At 38.2% G+C, this 17922-nt stretch overlaps 1 protein-coding gene across 13 annotated transcripts in view; it reads right to left on the bottom strand.

Annotated features, from left to right (window-relative positions):
- The window catches only part of DMD (dystrophin), a 962852-nt gene that overhangs the window by 63645 nt on the left and 881285 nt on the right, over positions 1–17922 (bottom strand). For 11 of the 13 annotated variants that reach the window (XR_005555060.1, XM_039329649.1, XM_039329655.1 and 8 more), the window contains one exon: positions 4377–4438. Coding sequence is in view for 12 of the 13 variants with exons in the window: in XM_039329649.1 (XP_039185583.1) it covers positions 4377–4438 (62 nt within the window). In the remaining variant the exon portion in view is untranslated. Of the gene's footprint in view, positions 1–4376; positions 4439–12373; positions 12579–17922 lie in introns of those variants that run through there. The other 2 variants (XM_039329659.1, XM_039329660.1) reach the window with 1 other exon arrangement.

Raw genomic sequence — 17922 nt, 5'->3', positions numbered from 1 at the left:
ACCACAACTCATTTCTGCCGTTCTCTACTGACCTTTGCTGTAAAAAAAATATTTTTGAGTGGAGACTATCAATCTAAAGTTCACAATCCAGAGGATGACTAGGCAGGAAAGACTATTCTAATTCAAAAGTAATGAAAAATTATAATGCATCCTTTAGCAATGCTAAATGAAGTAGTGTATCTTCTACTATCTAAACAATTTAACAGGATCAGGCTTAGTATTTACATAGGAGACTATTTGGAAATATCAGGGCTGGAAGCTAGACTGGGATTGTAAAAGATTTCAGAACATGGGATCAGCAAACTACCTCCATATTGTTGTAGAAAAGTACTTGGGTGTGTCCATGAAGCCACTAAGACTCAAGTATGACTCGAAAGAGAATTTACTTAATTACTGTCTGAAATATAAAATATATTTTTAAAAAGCCATTAATTTTGATAGATCTTTGCCCTTTATTATTAATAAATTAGTTTGGACCTTTTGCTGATAATAAATTAGTAAATCAAGTGATAATATCACTTGAAGATATAAAATAATTTTATTCACATGTAAACAATAATACAATATATACTGGATCCCCAGGAAAATTTTGATACTTTGCTGAGCAGCCATGAACCAAAAGCAAAGCCAGGGCTACGGCCTACTACAGGGGTGTCAAAGTCAATTTCATTGAGGGCCATATCAGCATTGTGGTTGCCACTGGGGGACCAGGTGGGTGTGGCCGGTATGGATGTGGCCTACTGGGTGGGGCGTGGCCAGCTCAACGTCACTCACTTCGGGGGCACCTGTGCGGGCCTGGGCAGGATTGGAGTGGATTCAAGGGTCTCCAGGGAAGGTGGGATGGGACTGGGGCGAGTGCCGGGGCATGGTCCACCGGAGGAGCTCATTGAGCCTCAGGCTGTGCACAAGGCTCCTGGATAGTGGCACGGACTCCTGGAGCCTGGGCAGCAGAGGTCAAGCACCCAGCCTGGCCCTTGAGCTCCCACAGCACCAGGATCCCACAGCCCTGCCTAGCCTAGCCGCACTTCCCCAAGGGAGCGCCCACCTGCACTTACCTACTCCTCAAGGCTGCTGCTGTGCTCCCTCTTCTTGGCCAGGTTGCTCGTGGTGGGTGCAGGAGGACAAAGTGCATGGATCAAAGGGAGGCCCACTCCCTCTCCATGCGAGGAGACCTGGCTTTGTAACCAAAGCAGCCTCAGCAATAGGATGGGAGACCACTAGGGGATGGCGAAAGGGCAACAGGGCTGCTGGTGGCCAAGTGCTAAGGCAGGACTTCCCTCAAACCCTCCCTTCCTCCCTCTTATTCCAATCTCCTTCCTTACTTCTCTTTCTTTCTTTCTTTCTTTCTTTCTTTCTTTCTTTCTTTCTTTCTTTCTTTCTTTCTCTTTCTTTTTCCTTCCTTTCTTTCCCTCTTTCCTTCCTTTCTCCCTCCCCTGTCTCCCTCCTTTTCATTCCCATCTCCTTCCTTCCTTCCTTTTCTTTCTTCCTGTTTCCCTCCCCTCCTTGCTTCTCTCCTTCCCTCCTTCTCTCTGTGCCCAGGAAGGGACGAGGGGAGGGGGAGAGGTTGGCAGCATTTCTCTCAAAGAAAAAGAGTTGGAAGACACCTTTGAGGTCTTTAGTCCAAGCCCCTGCTCAAGCAAGGGACCTATATCATTCCAGACAATGGAATATCCAATCTCTACTTAAAATCCTCCAGTGATGGAGCATCCACAACTTCTGAAGGCAAGCCTTTTCACTGGTTAGTTGTTTTCACAAATCCTTAGTTCTAGGCTGGTTTTCTTCTTGATTAGTTTCCATCTATTATTGTCTTCTGATGCTTTGGAAATAGATTGACCCCTTCTTCTCTGTGGCAGCCCATCAAATATTGGAACACTGCTATCATATCACCACCCGTAGTCCTTTTCACTAAGCTAGACATACCCACAAACATTTGTCATATGTTTTAGCCTCCAGCCCCATAATCATCTATGTTTACCATCCATTTAGACCAGATGGTCCCCCCTGGTTTGGTTTATAGAATAGTGGCCATAAGCAGAGCCTTCTCAGAGAGATCACCCCACTTATAGAACTTTCTCCCAAGGAAAATATGAACAGTGCATCCCTCACCCTTTTGGAGGCAACTCCAAACACACTGTTCAGCCAGGCATATGTAGAATAACAACACATTTTATGGTCAAACAGTGCTAAGTAAATTACTACTAATATTTTTCTTTCTTAAAATATATACTTTTAATATTGTTTTAAGCAGTGCTAGTGATGCTTTACAATAGTTGTCTTTGAGAATTTTCTTGTAAACCACCCTGGATTTCCCAGAAACTTTTAATTTCAAATTAAATGTTGATTTAATAAATTAGGCAGAAGAAACAAATGTTTACATACATCTAAATCCCACAGACCTACTGCCTCCTAGGCACATACTACAGAGAAAATAAGGCATTGCATTTCTAGCCAGCATAGCCACAGGATGATGAGAACTGTGGTCTATGATGCCCAAAAGATATTAATTTGGGCAAGGCTGGATTAAATTATAAAAGAGCAGATGAGGGAAAGTACGAGCAAGAAACACGTCTCCGACAAAATAATTCGGGGGGGGGAGTTGACTCAGCTTTTTAATTTCAACTCACATCAATTCCTCTTAACTTCTCATTCAATCCAAAGAGTTCTATTATTGCCTGGATTTTAGGGAGGGGAGGAGGCAAGAATAGACCACAAAGCCAATCTGTGAGTTTGCTTTCTTGCCTGCCTGCACACCACCTTCCCCACGCAGCACATGTGTGTATGGGTGTGAGAGGCAGAGAGAGAGAGATCCCCTTTTTTTGTAAGTTTGCTTACTCTGCAATGCTCCACGTTCCCCATGCTTTTGCTTCCCTGCTCGTTCTCTCTCTCTCTCTCTCAGACACACACACACACACACACTGAGAGAGAGAGAGAGAGAGAGAGAAACCCTTCCTGCTTTCTCATTCTTTTCCTCCAGCTGCACCTGAACGGAGCGGGAGGTGGTTAAAAAAAGAGAAGGGGGGGAGAAAGGTGGAAGCTCCCCTTTTTTGTAACATGGATTCCTCCTCCTCTTCCCCTCCTGGCTCTCTCTTTCTCTGTCTCTGTCTCTGTCTCCCCCTCTCTCTCTCATACACACACACACACACACACAGAGAAACTCTTCCTGCTTGCCCTTTTCCTCCAGCTGCACCTGAATGGAGCGGGAGGAGGTTAAAAAGAAAAGAAAAGGGGTGGAATAATGGTGGAAGCTCTGCTTTTTTGTAACATCTCAGCTTCCTCCTCCTCCTCTTCCCCTCCTGGCTCTCTTTCTGTCTGTCTGTCTGTCTGTCTCTCTCTCTCTCTCTCTCTCTCACACACACACACACACACACACACAGAGAGAGAGAGAGAAAGAGAGAGAGAGAGAGAGAGAAACCCTTCCTGCTTTCTCCTTCTTCTCACCCTTTCTCTCCAGCCACCACAGAGTTTCATGTTGCCAGCTGCAGGCAGTTCTAGGCTGCAGTTCTGCATGACTGCTGCGTTCCCCTCTCCGGCCCTACCACGTGGCGGAGAAGGCGACTGGGAGTGGCTGATGCTCGGCTTGTGCCATTGTGCGCTCACATCTCCGTGCCTTTCATCCCACAGGCTGGGCGTGCCCTGGGTGCTAGGCTTACAGAAAGCCATGGCCCAAGCAAGGAAAAGCATGGCGCAGTGTGGCAAAGCAGAGCCACATGAGGAGAAGCCTGGTAAAGTGGGGCATGGCTGGTCATGACGAGGTTAAGCTGGGAGGGGCAGGGGGGCTGAGGCAAATGAGCTGCAGCTGCTGCTGCACACCACCAGCCCGAGCGCTTGCCATTTCCTGTGCATGCGCCAGGGTGCCCAGTTGGGTTGGGGTATGCCAGGGCTGGGGCAGCAGGGGCTGGTCCCTTGCCATTTCTGGGACAGCCCCAGGGGGCCAAATCTGGGCCCTCCCTGGCCTGGATCCGGCTTGTGGGCCTTGTGTTTGACACAATGGAAATCAAAGTGTGATGTTGGAATATTTTAGAAGAACCCACTCACGTGGCATTATTTATTCCTTCCTAGTAGATCAATATGCTAGCCATACTATCTTTAAGATATGGGTAGTGAATAGAAAAATTTGGTTCATTACATCACAGGTTCCTATAGTCTCCCTGTTGTCATTCAAGGTCAATTTAGTTCGTTGTGAATGTTTTCTTACAAGGATACTTTAAGCAGAAAGAAATAATAATAACAATAATCGTCAATAAGTAAAATATGGTGCTATTCATCCACTTCATTTAAAAACCATCTAATTTAATTAGCCATTTTATTCTAAACTGAGCCATTATTATTAATAAAAATATTTCTAATATTTCAAGGATTTAATAAAATTTTCTTACCTAAAGACTGGTAGAGCTCTGTCATTTTGGGATGATCCCAGCAAGTAGTCTGCGTCTCATGACTATGGCAAAAAAATGAAACAAAGAGTTTTAAACATTTAAACTTGCGTAAATCCTAATTACATTCCAGCCTACATTTTCATAACTGTAAAGTGTTGTCATTTGAATTTCTTCACTATAGTGAGTAATGTACAGCAAAGTAATTGTTTCAGGCTTACCAAAAATGTCACATCAGCATGCTTTCCCCTCGTACCAAAGTATCATGAAAGGAAACCTTATTAAGTAAGGCAGATCTCTAAATCAGCAGCCTCCAACCTTTTGAACACCAGGGACCAGTTCTGTGAAGAGAGGTTTTTCCATGGACCGGAGGAGGAGTGGCTTCATGTGCTGCCTGCATCCCATGAATGAGGTTTAGCTTGTTTGTTCTCAGACCAGTTTCTGGCATGCCACATTACCGGGAGTTGGGGACCCCTGCTCTAAATGATATTATCTAAGGATCACTTAAGAGGGACAACATTGTCCTGGAATATCAACAGTACTATCTGCTGAACAGAAAGATATAAGAGACTGTTGCTCAGCAATACACTAATTTATTTATTACATCTTTTTATAATAAGCATGTACATATACTGTAGTCCTCAGATTATGATCCAGGCAATCAAGGTCGTTATCATAATCCCAAGAGTGAGGGTTGTTAAGTGGGAAGCAATAGGAGTTCCAAGTATGCTTGGTTGCTGCAGGGGTGTGGGCTGGGGGAGGCCCAGCGCTGGCCCTGTACAAGTTGGGGAGGGCATGTGCAGCACAAATACAGAGTGGCCAAGAGAAGGATACTAGTTGGTGCAAGTACAAAAAGACTAAAGGAAGTGGAGTACAACATGAGCAAAGAGGCTAAGAGAAAGATACCATGGTAAGAAGGGCAGGGAGGCCTATGGAATGGTGGTATATGCAAGTTCAGGGAGGCTGAGGGAAGGAAAGTATGGTTTGGTGTGAATTCAGGAGGATGGAAGGAGAGCACAGTATGGCATGTAAGAAGGTGGCGAAGACTTACCAGAGTGACTTGCAAGCTTCCCCTGAACGTTTTCCCATTGACTTTGCTTGTGGGCAGCTGGTAAGGAAAGGTTGCAAATGATAATCACCTGACTATGGGATGCTGCAACCATGAGCAGGTTGCAAAGTACCTGAATTACAATTGCATGACCATGAAGACGCTGCAAATGTTAGCATTTTAAGGATTAGCAATATGTACTACTAGTTCAGCACTGTCACAACTTTGAACAGTCACTGAATGAGTGATCTGCAAGTGAAAACTACATGTACAGACCATTTGAAGTTATGATAGCTCTGAATGAAGGGATGTATGATTGGTTCTCAAAGTTCTAGACATTGCAGCAGCCATGCAGTCATGTGAACAAGAGTTAGGCCACCCACATTTATTATCCTGGATAAGACACAAAATGTGGCCCTAGGCAGTGTGTGTTCACATGCTCTGGCTGGACAGGACATGAGAGAAGCCCCAGCTTCACTAGAGCAAAAGAAGACAGCACAAAAGATGACCCTGGCCAGTACAGTAGTGGCAATGTTATGTGAGGGCATGGTGGGGGCATGTGCAGCTGGCAGCAGTGGGTCAGAGACAGAGATGTAGGCAGTGGGGGAGTTCAAGAGGAAGCAGAGGAAGTAATCCCTTACCTTATTGAGGGTTGGGGATTGGGGGGGGTCAAACTGTGAGTGGCTTGGATTCTGGTGTGTCCTTGCCTAAGAACCAATGGGATTTGGTTAACTATGGCAATGGGGACTGCTAGGATTGACATTGCTTAGTGATACACTTGTCATTGCTTTTTATGACTGCTTCACTAAGCTCCCAATTAACATTATTAACCAAGGACTATCAAAACATATATTCAGTAAGGTCTGAAATATAAAGATTGGGGCATGCCTACTGCAGCACGTACTATGATACAAATATCAATGTTTATCCTAGTTTGGTATAGTGCAAAGGAATCAGGTTTGAAAGTGGGAGACTGTGAGTTCAACTCCTGCCTTAGTCCTGAAAGCCAACTGGGTGGCTTTGGGCCAATCACTTTCTCTCAATCCAACCCAACTCAACAGGGCTGTTGTTGTGGGGAAAAGAGGAGGAGGGAGGTATGCTGGATATGTTCACCACCTTGAGTTATTTGTAAAATAATAAAGGCGGGATAGGAATAAATTCTTATATTAAACACTGTCCATCTTGAAAATATAATGGAAGGAGGAAGCTTGAGAGTTCACAAGGTTAATGCTGTATGGAATGAAACTATGGCTGAATCTGGATGTTCTGCTACGGATACCACGAAGCCTCCTCCCAGAAGGTAACAAGGAAAACAGGTCATGAAGAGAATATGTAGTGTACCACATTATGTTTGTTGATGACTGACTGAAATGAAATGAATCAATCAAACCATTACTTCAGCCCTATTGGTTATATAGTAGAGTTTAACATTATTTTCTTGGTAATCAGAAAAATATACATGAGGTAAGACTGTGACCTATCTATAAAACCTTCATGGATGCCATGTATCTGGAATCCAGTTTTATATATCCAACATTCATATGCGTATCCCAAATACTAGAATCTGAGTAAATCGCAAATGAAGTCACTCTCTCTGGATAAATATCTGGTATGAATTAATCCCTATATAACACAGCCTCAAATTAGAAGCTGAGTATGCTAGCTATATAAGATAATCGAAAATCTCTTTTTAGGAAAGAAAGCTGTAATAATTAAGCTGATGGGAGAGCAAGGGATGAAGTATTAAAGGTTTTTCCAAACTATCATTAAAATTGTCGAGGGGGAATACTGTAATTTTAGTTTAATTTGCTCCCAGAGCAACAATTTTGCTTCATTAACAGAATGTCTTCAATAGACAGAAGAAATAACATTGAGGAAAGTAGCAAATAAGTCAATGGTGAAATAAAAGAAACCTGGGCCCAAGTAATCTGAGAAAACATCTCAGAAAATAACCCCCCTAACTCTCACAAAAATAAAGGGGAAGGGAGTGGGGTAGTGAGAGTTCATTCAGACTTGCAAAATTCTATTGTTATAACTTTACATAAAAATGGTATTGCTATGTATGACTTTCGTTTCCTAGTCTGATCTACCTTGAAATGTCCAATTATGACTGTGAAACAGGTATTCTATCTTAATTGTTTTTACAAAAAAATTATTACTTACAAATGGAGAAGCTAGCCTTCTTAATCTATCTGCAAAACAGTTGTTGAATTATTGGGGTTTCTGATAATAATAAATGTATCTGCATACATTTGTAAGTTGTACATACACCTTCTTCCTCTGTGTTATACGCAGAGAAATAAAGTAGGAAAATAAGTATCATACAAACAGAATGGCTGAGTATTGACTTGATAGAATATGGGAGATCTCCCATGTATTTATAAAAATATGAAAGAAAACTGCAAGAAAGGATAAGTTGAAATTAGATTAGTTCATATGACTATCATTGCCTTATCCTAACTAGTATTCTTCAAGCAAACAGCAAGATCTGAGTGGGACCCAAAAGGAAGCATACATTTCTGCATCAAACACGCTATAATGAGATGCTGCTAAACTGTTTCTTAACAGAGCTCATGTAATAATTTTAAGAGTATTTTCTAAATTTCTACCCTATTAAAAATCAAAAAGCAATAAACTTACTTCCATACTAAAATTTAATGTTTTCTGAAGATCTTAGAAACATTAAGCTTAACTGTATACTCAGATAATAAAAAGATTGCAGCTTTACTCTGCAAGTTAAAAAAGTGTTTCTTCTTTCTGAACATTTTAGCTTACACAGTTATCAACAAACACAGTTATCAACAAACACAGTTATCAACAATATGAAGAAAAATGTTACTTAAAATAAAAGATTAGACTTAGTGAGATTTCTCTTCCTAAGCTTCTTTACCATTTTTCAAAGGCAATTGTTAGCTTGAATAAGGACTATCTGTATATAATATATGTAACAAAATGCCAAGAGCAATTCCTAAAGAGTCTTAATCACGTATAAAAATACAATAGCATCTTTTAGAAAAGAGCAGCAAGCCTACATAAAGCTTTGGATCAAAGAAGTCTATCAGTTCTCATAAAGATACTGTTCATAATCCACAAAAGTGAGCTATCATGAAAAATAATGTTCAATATTGGAAGTGCAATGGATCATTTTTACCACATTCCCTGCATAACTTAGGTTTTCAACATTAAATATAACATTATACTATAAAATGTTACAATTTTAAATAAATCAAATAATGCAAAAGATTGGGAAAGTCCATTAATTTTTCCAGGTGAACTGTAAATTTGAAGAGAGAAGATTTAAATAAATGAACTATCTAGTTTATTTCCATGCATGGGATCCCTGAGGGTTTTTTTTTCTCTCATAATTAATCATCTTGGATAGCAGTACTTCTGAAGGACACTACTTAGTATACATACAGATCTTAAACAGGTTTTTAAAAAATCTTATGTTTATGTTTATTGAGCTGTTTAAAAGGGCACATACTAAGTATTTTGTTTTAATTAAATAGATGTTTATTCAAATAGTTTTGAGAAGCTTAGAATTTAATTATTCTAATATTTTAATTATTCTGATTTCTGTATTTTGAAGCACAGGAATTGAAATGATAAATTCTTAGGAAAAAAAGTGAAAGAATAGTTGAAGAAAATTGTGTTTGTTCAATAAACCATAATCTCCATTTTAGAAAAAACCGCCAATTTGCTCTAATTTTCTGAAGCAAGCTGAGAATTCCAAAATGTAAGACGTGATATATAATCAGATCACATCTCTACCTTTATCCAACAGTAAGAAAATGCTTTTTTTTGTCTTAGTTTAATATGCTTCAGTGTACAGTTAAATAGACAAGTGGTCTGGTTTAAGAAAAAGTACATTCTGTTACAGTTTTTTGCACTTAGCCAAAACACTAAAATGAAAAGGAAAAACATCTCCTTTCACTTGCAGATGAAACAATCTGGGTAACTGCTGACATGCAGCATATAAAGTAATAGTCAACATGTCCAGAAAAAATTTGGCAGACGAAGATTCCTCTTTCATTCCTAATTACCAACTGGCCATCTTGACTATCCAAAATCAGATTCCTTATATAAAATCAGAGAAAAACAATTTCGCAGAGCATCATCCTCAATGAAGTAGTTTAGTGTCATTTTCAGGTGTCTGGAAAAAGAATGCATGTCTGTAACTAGAAGTATAATATCATGGAATGAATGTTCATTTACACCAGGGGTGTGCTGTAATTCTAAATGCTGAATATTCTAGATTTATAATATAATTTAATTTATGATCAACTACCCAGGAGATATATCACTTTAAATTTTATTGGCACTCAGAATATCCACTCTGCAAGATGACCTCATTTCAGTTGATAAAGCACAATTTCAAACAAACAAACAAAAAAGGATTGTGTTAAACTACATTAGTAATTATTTCTATAGAAAAATTATGCCTGGGTATTTTACAAATTAAACATTTTATAAGAGCAAATATTAAATACATTCTTAGCATTTTCATTTAAATTGATTCCTATTATACCCTTTCAATTTAATTTTCTTTATTATGATTTGCTTTAAAATACATTAATACAAGACCAATCTATATTCTTCAAAGTAAATTATCCATCTATACACACACACACACACACACACACACACACACACACACACACACGCAACAGGTTTCTTCTAAGAAGCTGAAAATGAAATTGAAAAATAAGCAAGCCACAACAAAGTCACTCTGTAGATTGTATTTTATTTGCCATAGCCTTGGAGTAAATTGTGTCCTCCACTCCCGAATCCCTGTGATAAAAGGGCAGTAAAATTCAACACATAAAGCCGCAAAATAAGAAAATGCTATGAGAGAGCAATTGACAATACCTATCTAATAATAATTAAAAATTAAGGAATAATTTTACAATGCACAATTAGAGTGTTTTAAATTGTAGAGCTGTTACAACTGTTTTAGTTTAATATGTTGTCACTGGTGTAAGTTAAACAAGAATATATATTACTTATTATAAAAAGAACTATGTTTATGCATAGTGTTATAATACACAGAAAACCATTTAAAAACAAGTCCTTAGCAGTCATAAACAAAAATATTCAACAACATAAAATTCATACCATCCCAAAATGAATTTAAAAAATTGAAATTGAGATATTAAGAAGATAAAGGCTTGAGTGAATAGAAAACTAGAATAAAGAGTGATATCCAACATACTTAGAAAGCCTCTACTGAAGAGACCTTGATAGTTTATTCTGGAAGCAGAAACTGAAAACCTGCTTTTCTATATATTCCACTGTATTTCTGGAGAAAATGGAGTAGTAATGGAGAAAGCAGTTTTGCACTTGAGAAGGACTACGTACCTCCCCAGTGAAATTATTTAATTTTTGGAGTAAGCTTTATCTAGAATTCCCAGAATTCCAACAATAGATCAGAATATATTTTAAACGTTTTACACTAGTATCTAGTAGAAACAGAAGAGAGCAGCTATTAGCTGCTTATAATATAATTATTTCTGCCTTTCTTTTGTTGTTCAACATTTTATGCACTCTGAGAATAGCTGGGAGCCAATACCTCCAGATGCTATTTGCCCACTGATCCATTTGCTTTTTAAAGCTTATCCATTACACTTTTATCAAAGCAATTTCACTGCAAGGTTCCCTCAAATTCAAAATCATATACTAATATTTGCAACCAGTTACACCTGAGAATAGACCAAGCAACTTATACAGAACAGCCTTCTCAAGTCTTAACGTTACATGTACAATGTGTCAATAAATTATTTACTTTCAGAAAAAATATATAAAAATGAAGGTTCTTTTCTCAACTACGAGTTAGAACAGCAGAGTATAGAAAAGTTCTATATTAAAGCACTGTCTCCTACACAATAGCCTGCACTTTGAAATCCCCCAAACATAAATGGAAATACCAATAGGAAATGTATTTGACTCAAGATATACATTTTAATTCATTATTTGCTCTGCTCTACCATTCCTTTTTCTTTAAAATAAAACTAGAATATTCATAAAAAATAATGCATGCACAAGTGGCATTGATACCTCTTTCTTTACTGGGGGATGAGTGCCAATAATCTTCAAGATACAGCTAAAAAAAAAAACAATTCTATTTTGTACTAAAGTTTTCCTTCTTGAGGCTAACTGCTTTCTCCAGTGGCACATTTCACAAACATTTGATACCAACTTGCTTCCTTCCTTCCAATTCCCTGGCTCAGCTCTTTCAACCTGCATTGTTTCATTCATTCCTATATGGCCAGCATGTTCTAACTAGACCACATTTATCAAGACAAGGAAAGCACATTGCAGAGAAAGAATGCACTGAATTAAATGTCAGTTGCCATTCCCCGAAGAAATCAAGCAGAAATTTGACCTTTCCATAGTGAATGAAAGGTATATTATGGTTTTTTTTTTTCCTCCAGGGTCTTTGCACAAATGAGGTTGAATAGGATGGTTTCCCGGAGGTGGGGGCGGGAGTTATCTTATGCAGGGAGATACAAAATACACACAACACGACTGAAAAGAGCAGTTTATAAAAGACAAGGTTAAAAAATAGGTTTTTAAGAAAACAATCTATAAAAGAGCAGAGATGTAAGAATTCGGATTGGGGTATACATAAACACACACACGCACAAAGTAGGGAGAAGAAACCTTTTTAAAAAATAAATAAATCCTAGTGTTCCTACATTGGGAGAAACCTTTAATCTCACAGCCGTACGGAGCCGTAAATGAAAGGGTTAAGCTAGGCGTGTACCAGTCAATAAGCACACCTGCACCAAGAATCAAAGAAAACAGCTGGCAGGAAGGACTTTCAAGCTGTAAATTAAATTCCCCATATAAAGACGCGGACAGAAGTTTAATGAAGCTTTAACTGCTTTGCTTACCTAATGACTTTTACCACTTGACGGGTTATTTGTTCAGGAAATATAAACATTAAACTTACCCTTTGGGTTGTTCCCTCATCGCCTTTTATCTTTGATTCAATGACTCCAGAGGGAGGAAAAGGAAAATGCGGCAGAGATTCTTTGTGGGTGCGCGTTTCGCAACCTAACGCAAAACGAACCCACCGCTGCGCCCAAGAGCGACTAGCACTGCAGCGAGGACGACAATCACGGGCCAGCAGCGAGAGAGGAGGGGGAAGCTGCAGAGGGCTAGACGAGGCGGAGCCCGCGCTGCCTCGACTCCACCTATTGAACCTGCAAACAACAATTGGAGAGCTCCGAAGAGACGGCGCGGTTGGGAACAAAAACAGCGCGGGGGGGTTGTATGTGTGATGTTGGTGGTTTATTTAAGGTAGAACCAGGAATTCTGAGCCAGCCTGCGTTTTAAAGCTGTTAGGATAAGCAGAGTGTGGCCCAAATCCGCAAAACATTTCGCGGAACCACCAATCATTTATTTTCACAAAGGCTGAGTACGAATGTTGGAATCTAAGGAACGCTTACGGACGTTGCATTTGAACTGGATAACCTGTTTATTTCCTTGTTTTTTCAGGGGACATAGAAAAACTGATAAAGGGTTTAAAGTAAATTTGTTCCGGATCTAATTATGTCCGACTAGTTCCGGTCGATGAAATGCAGCCCCCAAGTATTGCTGAAGGTAGTCTTTAATAAATAAATAACTCCCTAAATAGTCGCACTGATTTCCTCCATGCCCAGATCTGTCCAGTTATCTTTCTCCACCACTTTCCTTTTTCCATATTTACACTTGGTTAATATTAACACATGGATAGTTTAACGATTTAATCTCTTAAAGAGGTCTCACAGCACAGCCTTTTCTGTCTCACAAAGCAGGGATTCATTAAGCATCCACTCTGAAGTCAGTACTACTTAGGCCATATATAGGATCACACCCTAAGTCCCTACTATGAATTTTGTATTCTGAAACAAATACACGTATACACATTTTATAAATGTAACACATTGGTACAATAAAGAAATAGGTACAACACAAAGGCATGTTTTAGGAAAGTGAATTTTATTTGTCTGGAATATCAACTAATGTTAGAGAAAATTCTCCTTTCCTCCAATGAGCTAGCCAAGATAGAAGCTGTTGAATCCAGCAAAGGCCTCTTTTGTTATCCTGAGCAGCTGCCTATAACAAAGTTCAGCCTGAGGGGAAAGGTGTGGTGCACTGCAGAATCAGTTTTTAGTGCTGTTAATGTTTTACCTTGCATCCAGTGTAGAATGGACATTTGAATTATTGTATAAATCCGCTAGTGCAGATATGCCACTAAGTAATCGCATAGTGGGGAAAAAAGAGATGTGGTTTTATCTCTATACATTGCAAAAAAGCAAATAATAGAGAAAATTATAGCATACTTTTAAAGTTAGAATATGCAGCAGTTCAAATGGGTCAGCTTAAATATGGAGTATCTTTGCATGTATTCAGCTATTCTGTTTTTTGTAAGCCAAACAATTGTTGGAAAAAAAGCAGCTTTGGAAAAGTATGTCTGTTTCTGAAAACAGAACAGGACCACATTCAATGTGGTAAAAGCAGCTAGAAACATTGAATTCAAAAATCAGCTGGACTTGTCCAAGGGCTCTGGAGAAAAGAATTCCCCCAGTGCCTTACTATAAGACAGAGGTGTCAAACTGTCGGCCTACAGGCTGGATGCATCATAGTGAAACAGCACCCACCTCATTGCCGGCCATGGCAAAAAGGTGCGATACATCGCGACACATCATGTGACGTTGTGAGTTTGACACCCCTGCTATAAGAGAAGAAGTAAAGCAGTGATTGAGGATGCCATTCCTAGCCCCCCTCATCCCCATGGTTGTGTGACCCAGATGGTGCATATTTAGCTCACTGTGTCTTGCCTATGGATACATACACAGATGCAGTGTATATTCACACACAATATTCACCAACAGATGTGTATTCATCCTGATAAAACCATTGCACACATATATATACAAACAGGAAATATGTATGCACATAATTTGATTCATCCATAAAGACACACATTATTTGTTACACAAAAGAAATGACAGATGTTTCTTCAGCTACTGCTTTCTCCTTGTTCAAACTGAATTCCTTAAGAAGTTTTAGAAAATTATCCATCTATATAATTAAGTTGTAGATTAGCACATTTTGGTTTTACTCAACAAACTGTTAGAACAGTATTTGGTGCACTAAACTACTTTCCTTTTTCAATAATGTAGTATCTGTAGATAAACATAGTTATTGCGTACTCATTCCAGGTAATCAAGTCAGGTGAATAGAGCGCCCAAGAACTAAACAGGCTTCAGCAATTGATATTTGTTTTAATTGTTAGATATTATTGGAAAAATGATCTATAACCGAATTTTTCATCTGTTAACTATACTAAATAATTGTAAGGTCCAGATTTTCTCTAACTGTAACTAATATTTTAATTTACTATAAGTATAACAAGAAAATATGCTCCCTGTGTATTTGCAGGTATGTGTCACTTAAACATAGTGCCCTGTGATTGAAAGGCTAGTATTTACCAAAAGTGAATAATAGTGGAATAATAATGAATAATCTTAATTCCTGGCAAATAGATGGAGAAGAAATGGAGGTAGTGACAGATTTTATTTTTCTGGGCTCCAAGATCACCTCAGGTGGGGACTGCAGCCAAGAAATTAAAAGACGCTTGCTCCTGGGGAGGAAAGCTATGGCAAATCTAGACAGCATTCTAAAAAGCAGAGACATCACCCTGCCAACAAAAGTACGCATAGTCCAGGCCATTGTTTTCCCAGTTGCAATGTATGGCTGTGAAAGTTGGACCATAAGAAAGGCTGAGCGCAAAAGAATTGAGGCCTTTGAATTATGGTGCTGGAGAAGACTCCTGCGAGTCCCTTGGACTGCAAGTCGTTCAAACCGGTCAGTCCTAGAAGAGATCAACCCTGACTGCTCTTTAGAAGGCCAGATCCTGAAGTTGAAACTCAAATACTTTGGCCATCTAATGAGAAGGAAGGACTCACTGGAGAAGGGCCTAATGCTGGGAAAGATTGAGGGCAATAGAAGAAGGGGACGACAGAGAATGAGATGGCTGGATGGAATCACTGAAGCAGTAGGTGTGAACTTAAATGGACTCCAGAAGATGGTAGAGGACAGGAAGACCTGGAGGAACATTGTCCATGGGGTCGCGATGGGTTGGACACGACTTCGCAATTAACAACAACAACAACAACAACAACAACAATGAATAATGTTAATAATGAATTACATTAATTGTAATAAAAATTAATAAGCTGGAGGGATTAATATTTAACTTTTATCCCACAATACTTGCCTTTATCCCATTTTACCATTAATTTTAGAAGAGGAAATATCAAAATCATTTTCATTTTTCAAAGCTATTTTTACACATCTTCAAATAACTTATTTGTTAAGGATAAATTTTCTGTTTAATGTTAGCCGCATCATGTGCTAAATGGGCAACTATATAAATTGAAATGAATAGACAAAAAAAAAAGTTCATTCCTGAAATTAGAAGATGAAGGTTCTGTCAGAAATATTCAAACCCAAGAGTTTGCTTAAAAAATGTAATCGGGGTCAATTTTAATTCTAGCATTTAGCTCCAACCCTACCTTAACTATAGATGGAGGTTCTCTTTAAATAAATCTGTGTTTTTTCTCATGTACTGTAGTAAGAAATGAAGTATATGAAAAAAGAGGTCTGAGATTCTGATACTTTGCATAATGTTCTTTCTCCTTCAGTAACAAAAAAGGCATTGTATTCAATTAGATTCACAGCAGGTGGAAACCCCAATTAATGTATCTATTCTCTTGGCTTTCTTTTTTCTTACGCCCACACACCACCTTTTAAAAAATACTGAAGAAGAAAATCTGAAACATTTCACAACTCAAAGCAAATTAACTATTTGATCTTCAGATCAAAACATCAGTTGCACAACACTCATGTTTTCTTTTTTTATATGTTGGGGAAATGGAAACCAATTATTTTGGGCTGACTTCAGAATTTCAGAATAGGAAACCAAATCTATAAAAATGCCTGTTCTAAGCTTTTCTTGTATGCTATCTCCTTTATATTTACAAAACTTATTCAAAAATGATTTAAGTGTTGCTATACTCTTTTTAAATTAGTAGCTGAATAGGAATGATGAGACAATTCAGCAAAATAATAAATGTATATTAATCCATATAGAATAACATGTTCAGCTTTCCATGTTTATTTCTTAAGAAAATATTTCTTATAAAATCTCACAAAGTCTCTGATCATATAAATAATTTCTCCACTTAATAAGTTAGCATTTTGGTCTATCTATTTTGAGCAAGTATTTGATATCTATGTTACTTTTGCTTTCCCATAGAAAGTAGGAATTCTGGTATGGAACAGGATTAAGGATTTGTGTAGTTCGACTACCTTATGTGATTTAGGATGTCCCATCTAATCTTAGTTTATTGAAGAATTTTTAAAAGTTTTACAAATAAATGACCAACCCTCACCCATCCCTCCCAAACCCCCGCTCCCTCCCCCCTCCCCGAGCTTCCCAGAACTGGATACAGGCTTATTTAAAATTTTTAAAAAACCTAAACAAATTTTTACAACTTATAAAATAATTAATGATAAGATATATATAACATATGCATTAAAAAGAAAAATACTTAAAAAGGAAAGAGAAAAAAGAAGGGAAAGAGAGAGAGAAAGAAAAAGAAAAAGGGATAAAAAAGATAAAAGAAAAAAAAGAGAGAAGAAAACAAAAGACGGAAAAAGAGAAAAAAAAACAATCTGTAAAATATCAAAAAAATTTTTATACAATTATAAAAAAGCTAAATGATATTTTTCCATATCCAAATTATATTGTATAAAATTTATCCATTTTTCCCATACAACAAAAAATTTCTCTTGAGATTGCTCCTTTAAGAAAGCCGAAATCTTTGCCATTTCCGCCAAATAAGAAACTTTATAAAACCACTCTTGTAGGGAGGCAAAGATTCCTTCTTCCAATATTGTCCTACTAGCAGCCTTGCGGCTGTGATCAAATTTAACATCAATATAACTTCCTTAGCATCACAATCCGTAACAATACCTAATAAAAATAATTGCGGGGTAAATTTTACCCTCCTTCTAAAAATTCTTTGAATATTCCACCATATCTTAATCCAGAAAGCTTTTATATTTTTACACGACCACCAAATATGATAATAGGTAGCATCCAAACAACCACATCTCCCACATTTAGGCTGTAGATCAGGGTACATAATAGACAATTTTTGTGGGTCAAGGTGCCATCTATAAAACATTTTATAAAAATTCTCTCTTAAATTCTGCGCTTGTGTGAATTTAACATTCCTCACCCATATAAGTTCCCAAGTATTCAGTGGGATTGGTTCACCAATATTTTGTGCCCATTTAATCATACAATCTTTGATTAATTCAGATTCTGAATCCATTTCCACTAGAACCCCATAAACCCTCTTAATATGAGTTGGTCTTTGATCCCTTACTTGTTTAAAAAGATTTTCATCTTCTCTAAGCCAACCCATATTACGATCCATCTTC

This window comes from Crotalus tigris, unplaced genomic scaffold, assembly GCF_016545835.1.
Source record: "Crotalus tigris isolate CLP2741 ecotype Arizona unplaced genomic scaffold, ASM1654583v1 scf7180000024401.5802323, whole genome shotgun sequence".
Classification (NCBI taxonomy): domain Eukaryota; kingdom Metazoa; phylum Chordata; class Lepidosauria; order Squamata; family Viperidae; genus Crotalus; species Crotalus tigris.
The sequence above is the reverse complement of the archived record's forward strand: the minus strand, read 5'-3'. Positions and strand labels throughout refer to the sequence as shown.